At 37.2% G+C, this 11,600-nt stretch overlaps 2 protein-coding genes across 4 annotated transcripts; both read left to right on the forward strand.

The window, feature by feature from the left end:
* Nucleotides 1-2,467: 2,467 nt before the first annotated feature.
* LOC123877960 lies at nucleotides 2,468-3,523 on the forward strand. The gene has a single exon (XM_045924906.1). The coding sequence runs from the start codon at nucleotides 2,608-2,610 to the stop codon at nucleotides 3,151-3,153; it is 546 nt and encodes a 181-aa protein (XP_045780862.1). The 5' UTR covers nucleotides 2,468-2,607; the 3' UTR covers nucleotides 3,154-3,523.
* A 1,352-nt stretch (nucleotides 3,524-4,875) lies between these two features.
* LOC123878133 (lactoylglutathione lyase) lies at nucleotides 4,876-10,522 on the forward strand. Of its 3 annotated transcripts, none has more exons than XM_045925228.1 (5): nucleotides 4,876-5,013; nucleotides 5,145-5,217; nucleotides 6,531-6,754; nucleotides 8,739-8,849; nucleotides 10,275-10,522. In XM_045925228.1, exons 2-5 carry the CDS (start codon nucleotides 5,149-5,151, stop codon nucleotides 10,396-10,398), a joined length of 528 nt encoding a protein of 175 aa, XP_045781184.1. In that variant the 5' UTR covers nucleotides 4,876-5,013; nucleotides 5,145-5,148; the 3' UTR covers nucleotides 10,399-10,522. The 3 variants fall into 3 exon arrangements, with proteins under 3 accessions (XP_045781184.1, XP_045781187.1, XP_045781186.1); XM_045925231.1 differs by having other exon boundaries at nucleotides 4,892-5,002; nucleotides 5,138-5,217; XM_045925230.1 differs by having other exon boundaries at nucleotides 4,903-4,944.
* The last annotated feature ends 1,078 nt before the right edge of the window (nucleotides 10,523-11,600 follow it).

Here is an 11,600-nt window from a genome sequence, read left to right on the forward strand (position 1 = left end):
TATAAGCCCTGTAGGCACCCAATCAATAGATAATACAGCGCAAATCGGATCCGTCACCGAATTGGCTCGCAGTCAATCCATCTGCATTGAGATTTGTCACTGGGTGATTGATTCACTGCTAACTGTTGAACATTCGCACCTTTGTACTTTGTATTGAATGGGTATACTTACAACTAGTTTGTATTGTTATGGTATCTCTCTCTCTCTCTTCTGGCTTTACAAAGACTAGCCAATGTCAAGTTTGTAGTTATTTGTAACAAGTTAGTTAAAATGGACCCCGTCTGTGCCGGCGCTCGCCGACATATTACGCACGGCACCCCTTTAGAGCGCTTTCCAGTCAGTTTTAACAAAAAAAACACTCCAAAAAGGCAGTTAAATTAAAAGTGCGTGCCTGGGATCGAACCACGGACTAGGAGGCCGACGTCTTAACCACTGGCCTGCTAGGTAATGCTAATCAGTAGGTAAACTGAAGCCAACAACCTTAGCGTTGCGTTGTTAAAAAAATCTAATCAAAATCGGTCCACCCTTTCAGAAGATACAATGTCACTGACAAACTAATAAAAGAACTATCCTATCAAACTTTTTCCATAAAGTCTCGCCTATTGCATCAAAAGAAAATAGTGAAGTATAACATTTTATTAAAAAATATATCGATAGAACATAATCATCGAATAGTCAAGTCGATCCAAACAGTCAATTTCTATGCATCTTCACAGCGTATTTACTATAGGGATGGGGCGAATTATCGAATACGATTTATCGATAGCAGCATTGGAAAACCCCTCACTAGGTGAGCAAACGATATCAAACGAGTCGCAGGAAACCGCTGGACATTAGATCCATGGAATTGAAATTTCCATGGATCATCCATGAAATTTTTATTTAGCTACAAGTTAACCCTTGACTGCAATCTCATCTGGTGGTAAGTCATGATAGGGCTAACCTGAAAGGGGTATGGCAGTTGTTCAGTAGGTTGATTCCGGAAAACCTGCATCAATCATTATTACAATCATTGTGACTGGCTGAATTTATGGTATTCTTGTTGCAACAATACATAACAATACATTGTAGCTGTCATAATTTTTCCAATGTAGGTAACAGTTGGCAGTTGGCACATATTACAGAGCAAATATCGTCGGTCCATCGGTGGACGTCCATAGGCTAAAAATGATGATGATGATGACGATGATGATAGAGCAAATAATATGGTGAGTTCTTACTCATTTATTCACTATAATTTCAGGTATCGATAGAAGGTGGCCATCACTAGCCATCTCAAGAAAGCAGTCGACAAATAAGCGGATGCAGACGGGTCGAGACGGCGCAGTTAGCATAATTGACTCGCTCGAGGCGCTACTAACTCTTTTGTTTTACACCATAGCCGACTGTACAGCGTTCTGCGCGTTTCGTATCATTAATTATTATTCTACTTATTTCTATTTCAATGAGGAACTTTTGCATGGTGCATTTTTTAAATGCCTTATATATGGCGTTGTTGTCTAAGGAAATAAGAAAAAGATGCTACTTTTTATCCTGAAAAATCAATGATTTCCCAGACAATCTATGTTTTCCGTACTACTCTGTTAGCGTAGGTCCGTTTGTGATTGGTTGATCACTCAAAATGGTTAACGCCTACTGACTTTTTGTCTTTGTTATTTGTATGGGATAACGTAACAGTAAGAGCAGCAGCTCTATATTAACTTTTTGCCGTGGATAGAATATAGGCATCTCAAGAAAGCAGTCGACAATGAGCGGATGCAGACGAGTCCAGACTGAACTGTAGCAGAGGCTTAGTAAAAGACAACAGTTGTCTATCCATCCGTCCGTTCGTCTGTCAGCGGACTGTATCTCGTGAACCGTAATAATATGTAGCGAGTTGAATTTTATACAGATGTGTATTTTTATCGCCGCTTTAACACCAAATAATCAAAAAATTAAAATGGCCGCCATGAAAATTTAAAAAACTAAAAAATCTACGAGTTTAATTTACATTTTTAAGTCTAATAAACTACAGTTCGCGCAAACCATCTTACACTAATCCTATAGCTATTTTACTCTTTTGTTTTGCCGGTTCTTTAATACGCTGCTAGATTTCTATTGAAACTAAAGTATTGTACGAGAGTCCAGCTTTTAATGTTAAAGTTGCTCGGAAATCAATGATTTTACAGTTTCCAATAATATCGATGTCTCGCACATTGAATATTCTGTAATCGATATGCCGATTAAACTCGGAATGTTTTATAAAACTGATTTTTCTCCTCAAGTAGCACTCAAGTGGGTTGGATTCTTCGTAAGCAAAAAGTTGGATTTTAAATTGAAACTTGTCATTTTTAAAATTTTTCATAAACAGCTTTATCCCAAATTTAAAAAAAAAAACATTTTTCTGAACTTAAACGTCAAAACTTCTTTGACGTTGTCGCTTGTCAAAAATGATTGAGTAACGCGCGGTATTATACCCAGTATAATATTGTAGTCTTTGGGTCCATGGGTTTGTTTACAAAACAAATTACAAAACTTTTAAAAGTAAGTTTAAAGTCATACTACATATTTGTTTTAATAGTAAATGATTTAATTTATAGTTAAAATAAAGGACCAGGAAATAAAGCAATGGAGAACTATCAGATTGCTCCTGTAAAACTTTACATACAAGACATTTTTCGTGCAAAGCAGACTGAAGAAAACCGATACGTCTACGAAATGTTCAATATAAAGTTTAAAAAAGTTATGATACACGGTGTAGTGACTTCTATTTACAATAAAACAGCGAAAACTACGAATTTTGAGCTAAGTGACCCCACAGGTTGTGTGCAAGTATACTATGATACAGAGAAAAATAACTTCAAATTATCTGAAGACACTGTAAAAGACCTAGTGAAATCATTCGCGCGTAAATCCCAATCTGGACATGATAAAATACTCACAATGTCTTCAATGTTAAGTTCTATAGAAAAAAAAATTAAATTTCCTTTTGATTTTGAAAGCGGTTCACATGTTTGTGTTATCGGTGATATTTTTGTGGATAATTTCAAGAGTTCAAGAATGATCTGTGCTTATAGTTGTAAAACTACTTCTGTTGAAAGAGATATAGTGTGGTTAGAGGAACTTAGGTATTTGTATGAAAAGTATTATTTAAAGATGCAAGATGGACTATAATAAAAAAATTCTGAAGAGTCAATAGTGTCTATAACAAAGGTCAACAGAAAAAGCTTATAATAGACTTCATCTCAATAAGATTTCGTTAATTGTTCAACACCTTTTGGTTTGCTTTGAATCTATCACTGTTTTAGAATGGTCCTACTAGCAACCAAGAATTTTTAATGTAAAATGAATAGAAAGTGTTTTAATTTTAAAGATTTTTAATTTATCATTTTGTTATTAGTTATACTACTTAAATTGTAAGATTTAATAGTGGATATGTATGGATATCATTTGAGTTGTTATTGCCAAAGAATTTTTTCAGTAATGTATCAAATAAAACATTACGAAAACTGTGTTTTTGTTATTAATTAAAACTTTATTTTAATTTTCTTGTTTTATTTTATTTATGTAAGTCTTGGATACACTGAAATGAAATAATTTATTACACTAAGGACTACTTTGTCGCTTGTAATAGGAGTACTCTATAAAGACTAGACTACCGCTTAAGACATGAATACCTACCTAACAGGGGTGTACCTACTATCAGGTAATACCCATGGATTTAGAAAAGTACCCTAGCATTTGTAGTGTTAAAAATTGTTTGGTACTATCTACATAGTCTAAGTACCTACCAAGAAGAGGATCAGGAAATCAGCTTGATATTTTAACTATTAAGAGTACTTTCATGCCTTCCCTGTACTGTATTATCAAATACCTAAATCATGTAGGTACCTCTTATGAAATTCTGAAACTTAAAGAAAAAAAATCATTTTTAAAATTAACTGTAAGCTAACTATTATTTCATCTGTCTTCCTAGTGTTGCTAACTTATTAATATTTTTGCTGAAAATAAGGAAATTTAGATATGATTTGTAAATGGTTTTTCAATATAAAGTTAATCGTAATTTTGCTTCCTAATAGAATATTTGTATAAAAATATCTTCGTTATTTTGTTATTAATTAGGAGCAATTAAAATTCAAGAATTTTGATATTATTACAGCAAGGATCTATAAAATTATTTACCTAACTGCATTTAGTAAAAGGTACAGAAAACAAGTTACTTTGAATTGCAAAAAAAAAACGGTGGGTCATGTGGAATGCGTAGGTTTTATAAGTTTGTAGGCAAATTTTAGCATCCAAATCTGGCAGCCCTTTGTGAATACAAAATAGGTACTAGAGTCTAGGTTTGGACTTCGTCTGTGTTGGTGTTAGCTGGCGGTCGTGCTCTGCCTTTTTGGAGTGTTTTTTTTGTTAAAACTGACTGGAAAGCGCTCTAAGGGGGTGCCGTGCATATGTCAGCGAGCGCCGGCTCAGACGGGGTCCATACTTGTATAGTTTAACTAACTTGTTACAAATAACACAAACTTGACATTGGCTAATCGTTGTAAAGCCAGACGAAAGACAAAAAAAAGGTTTAAAAAAATACGAGGACTTCGTCTGTGATGGCGTTTGCTGGCGCGCGTGCTGTGCTTGTTTGGAGTGTTTTTTTTGTTAAGAGTGGCTGGTTTTTGTGTTAGTTGGTGTTTTTTGGTGGTAGAACTGACTGGGAAGCGCTCTAAAGGGGCACCGCGCGTATGTCGGCGGGCGCCGGCGCACACGGAGTCCATACTTGTATAAATTCAATAACTTGAAAATATCACAAACTTGACATTGGCTAATCAGAGTAAAGCCAGATTTAAAGAAAAAAAAATACGATGCTAACTGACAATTGTCATTTGTCAAATGTCAATGTCATTTTCACAGACCACGAATTGTTTTCATTTTCGGTAGGTATACGAATTACGAAATATTATATTTTCCTTCGAGGTGGTTTCACAGGCTTTTTCGTTATTTCAGAATTAAGTAATTTTTAAAACTACGCTTGTTTAAGTTCAGGTATTTTCTTACTCACAGTTATGTGAAACACACTTTCAAGTCTAGTAAATAATAAGATTTTAATTCATACTGAAAAATTATAGGTTATGTATTTCAAATTAAGATGGTCAAATAAGTGGTTATCTTTTCAGAACAATGGCTAGTGAAGGTATTTCGCCGCAGGAAATAGAGGCTTTATGCCAAACTCCAAGTCCTTCTACTAAGGTAAGTAATTTTTAGGGTCCGTACCTCAAAAGGAAAAACAGAACCCTTACAGGTACACTTTGTTGTCTGTCTGTCCGTCCGTCGTGTCTGTCAAGGAAACCTATAGGGTACAGGGTACTTCCCGTTGTCCTAGAATCATGAAATTTGGCATGTAGGTAGGTGTTATAGCACAAGTACAGGAATAAATCTGAAAACCGCGAATTTGTGGTTGCATCATTAAAGAAAAATTAAAATATGTTTCAATTTTCAAAGTAAGATAACTATACCAAGTGGGGTATCATATGAAAGGGCTTTATCTGTACATCTTAAAATAGATTTTTATTTATTTTAATGCATAATTGTTTTTGATGTATTGTGCAAAATGTTGGAAAAATTAAAAAAAGAAATCATTAAACTGCATCAGAAAAATAATAATACGTGAATAATAATTATTTATTTTTATGCATAATAATTTCTGATTTATCGTGCAAAATGTTGGAAAATACCTGAGTACGGAACCCTCGGTGCGTGTGTCCGACTCGCACTTGGCCGGTTTTTTTCGGTCCAAGTACTTATTTTAACAGTGACCTTACCTACCTATATCTGGTGGCCTATGCTTATAGTTGATAACAAAGTATTTACTGAATTTCAACTTATCATTTATTATCATGTACTTATATATACCTATACAATAGACCCAATCAATTTAACAACCAACAGTATTGTATACTGGAAATACTTTATACACAATTTGAACAAAATTCAATGTGGAGACAAAGATATCTCTACCATCTAAATATATATATACATATAAGGAAAAACTGACTGACTGACTGGAGTTTGAGCTGACCGATCTATCAATGCACAGCTGACAAAACAAAGCTCCTGTAAGGCCAACAACACATTGGTGGTACCTCTGGTGCTGCAAATGTTCATGAGCGGTGATAATCACTTAACATCAGGTGACCCGCCTGCTCGTTTGCTCCTCAATTTTTATTTAAAAAAATCACTACAGGTTACGTGATAGCAATCAGATTTTGACATCCGCTAAGAAAGGCATTTCGTAAATTTAACCCAGATGGGGGTTAAACTAATAATAAATATATAACAAATGTGAAAGTGTGTCTGTTTGTCTGTTCGCTTTTCAGTTCACACACCCCATCTGTTTAATTGATTTTGATAAAACTTGGAACAAAGATATCTTGCATCCTGGATATGGCCATAAACTGCTTTTTATATCAAAAAAATTAAGAGCTCCCACTACCTGACTATACTATGTCTAAAAAAAACTAGCAAAAACTAAATAATCATTTATTCCAATAATACTATTTCAGGACTTCATGTTCCAACAAACAATGTACAGAATCAAGGACCCTCGTCAATCCATTCCGTTCTACACTGGCGTCCTCGGAATGACATTACTGAAGCAACTACACTTCCCGGAAATGAAGTTCTCCCTATTCTTCATGGGCTACGAGAACCCATCTGAAGTTCCTCAGGATGAGGCTCAGAGGACGACCTGGGCTATGACCAGAAAAGCTACATTAGAATTAACATAGTAAGTTTGTCTACTGTATTCATTTTTTTTTTTCTCTCTTTCGTCTGGCTTTACACTGATTAGCCAATGTCAAGTTTGTAGTTAATTACAAGTTAGGGAAACTATATGTATAAGTATGGACTTCGTCTGTGCCGGCGCCCGCCGACATACACGCGGCGCACCTTTAGAGCGCTTCCCAGTCAGTTCCACCACCAATAAACACCAGCAGAACACAAAAGCTGTCTACTTCTAACAAAAAAGCACTCCAAAAAGGCACAACACGCGCGCCAGTAAACGCCAGCACAGACGAAGTCCCTGTATTCATTTGATAGTTAAATGTTTTGTGTTTTTAGGGTTCCGTACTTCAAAAAACGGAACCCTTATAGGATCACTTTGTTGTCTGTCTGTCTGACCGTCTGTCGTGTCTTCAAGAAAACCTATAGGGTACTTCCCGTTGAACTAGAATCATAAAATTTGGCAAGTAGGTAGGTCTTATAGCATAAGTAAATGAATTTAATCCGAAAACTGTGAATTTGTGGTTACATCACTAAAAAAATTGAAATGTGTTCAAAATAAGATAACTATACCAAGTGGGGTATCATATGAAAATAAAAATCAGTTTTAGAGTGTATATGTAAAGCCGTTACATATACACTCTAAAACTGATTTTTATTTATTTTCATATATGATAGTTTTTGATTTATCGTGCAAAATGTTGGAAAAAATACCCGTGTACGGAACCCTCAGTGCGCGAGTCTGACGCGCACTTGGCCGGTTTTTTTTAATATGGCGGCTGTAAATATAAAAAATTGACACATTTGAAAGTGGCGCCATCAGTTTCAAATGTGTTAACTTTTCTTTATCTGACGCCCGCGACTTCGTCCGTGTGGATTTAGGTTTTTCGAAATTCCGTGGGAACTCTTTGATTTTCCGGGATAAAAAGTAGCCTATGTGCTAATCCAGGATATTATCTATCTCCATTCTGAATTTCAGCCAAATCTGTCCAGTTTTTTTTGCGTGAAGGAGTAACAACACACACACACACACACACACACACACACACACACACACACACACACACACACACACACACACACACACACACACACACACACACACACACACACACACACACACACACACACACACACACACACACACACACACACACACACACACACACACACACACACACACACACACACACACACACACACACACACACACACACACACACACACACACACACACACACACACACACACACACACACACACACACACACACACACACACACACACACACACACACACACACACACACACACACACACACACACACACACACACACACACACACACACACACACACACACACACACACACACACACACACACACACACACACACACACACACACACACACACACACACACACACACACACACACACACACACACACACACACACACACACACACACACACACACACACACACACACACACACACACACACACACACACACACACACACACACACACACACACACACACACACACACACACACACACACACACACACACACACACACACACACACACACACACACACACACACACACACACACACACACACACACACACACACACACACACACACACACACACACACACACACACACACACACACACACACACACACACACACACACACACACACACACACACACACACACACACACACACACACACACACACACACACACACACACACACACACACACACACACACACACACACACACACACACACACACACACACACACACACACACACACACACACACACACACACACACACACACACACACACACACACACACACACACACACACACACACACACACACACACACACACACACACAGGCAGGGCGTCGTGTTCTTTGCACGCAACGCGCAGAGTGTATTAAAAAAAAAATTACAATTTGATTACTCTTCGTTTTCAGTAACTGGGGTACAGAGAGTGATGACTCCAGCTACCACAACGGCAACTCTGACCCGCGAGGCTTCGGTCATATTGGCATACTAGTACCGGACGTAGATGAGGCTTGCGCTAGGTAAGGGGCTTTTTTTTTTATATTTAAAAAAAAAAAAATATTAGCCATGTTAAATGACTAATATTCCCGTTTCCTCTCCAACTAAGCGTCAGGCTTGTGCTAGGAGTAGGTACGACAATAGTGCAACGGGCGGGGTTTGAACCGTCGACCTTTCGGTTTTCAGTCCACTCCTTTACCGGTTGAGCTATTGAGGCTCTTGAGAAATTAATATACACAATGGTACTGATTCTGAGCACAACTAAATTTCAGAGTATTCCCATCCTCTTCTTATTAATGTAATATGAAAGGGACAGACACAGTTTGACAGTTTTAAATTTAATTTAGAGCTGTCAAACCTCGTGACATTAGCTGCCAGCGCGAGCGCATTATTTAGTAGCGTGTAACTAAAATTTAGAGTCTTTAAATCAAAAAATTTATGTTCCGTCCTTTTTTTAACAATATTAGAAAGAAAAAGATGCAGATACTCTTAATTTAGTTTAGTCTGCGCCAATGTGGCTAACTCTAATGCACACCATCTCCAAACTAAACTAAATCGGCAGGGCTAAATCTAGTGTTATCCTTTTCCACTGGGAGCAGCACGAAAGGGATAGCAATACATTTACATATGTCATTTTAGTTAAGTCTGGAGATTGTGTACAACTCAATTCTGATGTCTTTCTCTAAACTAAATTTAGAGTAAGTATCTGCATCTTTTTCTTTTTAATATTGCTAAAAAAGGACGAAATACTCTACAAAAACGCTATGCTTGAGAGTTTTCCCTAATGTTCTCAGAGGTGTGTGAAGTTTGCTAATCCGCCATTGGCCAGCGTGGTGGACTATGCCCAAACCCTTCTCATTCAAAAGGAGACCTGTGCTCAGTAGTGAGCCGGCGATGATTATTATCATCATCATCAGCCTGTGGACGTCCACTGTTGGACATAAGCCTTCCCTATAGAGCGCCACCACATTATGATTATTATGAAACTAGCTTATGCCCGCAACTTCGTCCGCGTGGATTACACAAATTTCAAACCCCTATTTTATCACTTTAGGGGAAGAGTTTTCAAAATTTCTTTCTTAGTGGATGTCTATGTCATAATAGCTATCTGCATACCAAATTTTGGCATGATCCAGTAGTTAAAACTGTGCGTTATTAGATCAGTCAGTTAGTCAGTCGGCTTTTCCTTTTATATTACTACCGACCCGCCCCTGCTTCGCACGGGTAACTTATTTGAATTCTCGTAGGGATCTCTAATTTTTCGAAAATAAAATATTCCTATGTCACTCAGGAATAAAGCAGCTTTCTAGTGGTGAAAGAATTTTCAAAATCGGTTCAGTAGTTCCAGAGATTACCCCCTACAAACAAACTCACAAACTTTACCTCTTTATAATATTAGTGTGGACTATGGTTGGATATAGATGAAATGCATAACTTTTCTTTCACAGGTTCGAACAGCAAGGTGTGAAATTCATCAAACGTCCTCAGGATGGCAAAATGAAAGGTCTTGCTTTCATTCAAGACCCTGATGGCTATTGGATCGAAATATTCACCTCCAAAGTCGTTTCCTAACCCAAAGACCCAAAAATACAAACCCAAAATGTTAATGTGTATAAAGTGTTAAATATTTGCCTATAAGAAATATGAATATCCTATAATATATAAATAAATATGAATATATTGGTGCCATTTTTGATATGACTTTTAATTTTACAAAGAACTAAAGGATGCCCGCGACTTCGTCCGCGTGGATTTAGGTTTTTAAAGATCCCGTGGGAACTGTTTGATTTTCCGGGATAAAAAAAGTTGCCTATGTCAATTACAGGGACGCAAGCTACCTCGGTACCTACCGATAATATAATAAATGCGAAAGTAATATACTAATATTATAAATGCGAAAGTGTGTCTGTCTGCCTGTGTGTTACGCAATCACGCCTAAACTACTGAACCGATTGAAGTGAAATTTGGTACAGAGATAGTCTAGAGCCTGAAAAAGGACATAGGCTACTTTTTAACGCGAAAAAAGGCTGTAAGGGGTTGAAATAGGGGATGAAAGTTTGGATGGAAATTACGTCATTTTTACCAGACTGCGGCAAAGGCAAAGGGAAGGGTTATGATTTTAGCAGTCTATGTATGTAAGTATGTATGTATGCACGAGTATGTTTATATCGTCGTCTTAGAGTGAAAACCTCGGAAATGCATTTTTGCTCAAATTTATTTTATTGCGTTTCTAGGAAGAAAACCTCGCAACGCACATCCTGATCTGACTAATTTGTTCATTCGATACACGTAACGCCATCTATGACATTAAATGAGAAACTCGTAACTACTCGCTTCTGTTAGTTACAGCACGCAGTTTTTTCTTCCTCCTGAAAAGTTACTTCTTTTACACTTACGAGGTTTTCACTCTAAGCCGTCGGTATCCAGATTCTGTGTGTTCCACGGTAGTGCTTAACACAGAAGCTCAGAATTTTCTCCTCTTTCATTTGACAGCCCACTCGATACAATAGCAAAAAAAATTTTTTGGAGACTCCCACTTTTTTGATGTAACATCCGTTAGGTCTATATTTTGGTATAAAATATAGCCTATGTCACCCGGACTTTTACAACGAATCAATTGACGCCTCATTCATCAAAATCGGTCCAGTAGTTTAGGCGCTACGGTGGAACACACATGGATGGATACAAACATGCATACATACATACATTAGACTGCTAAAATCATTAAGCTAACCCTTCCTTTTGGCGTTGCCACAGTCGGGTAAAAAGAGCAA

This window comes from Maniola jurtina, chromosome 25, assembly GCF_905333055.1.
Source record: "Maniola jurtina chromosome 25, ilManJurt1.1, whole genome shotgun sequence".
In the NCBI taxonomy this organism is placed as follows: domain Eukaryota; kingdom Metazoa; phylum Arthropoda; class Insecta; order Lepidoptera; family Nymphalidae; genus Maniola; species Maniola jurtina.

Coding starts and splice junctions, on each gene's coding strand:
- LOC123878133 (XM_045925228.1), top strand. CDS start 5,149: ATGGCTAGTGAAGGTATTTCGCCGCAGGAAATAGAGGCTTTATGCCAA. Junction 6,755..8,738: donor GCTACATTAGAATTAACATA/GTAAGTTTGTCT, acceptor CTTCGTTTTCAG/TAACTGGGGTACAGAGAGTG. Junction 8,850..10,274: donor GTAGATGAGGCTTGCGCTAG/GTAAGGGGCTTT, acceptor TTTCTTTCACAG/GTTCGAACAGCAAGGTGTGA.
- LOC123877960 (XM_045924906.1), top strand. CDS start 2,608: ATGGAGAACTATCAGATTGCTCCTGTAAAACTTTACATACAAGACATT.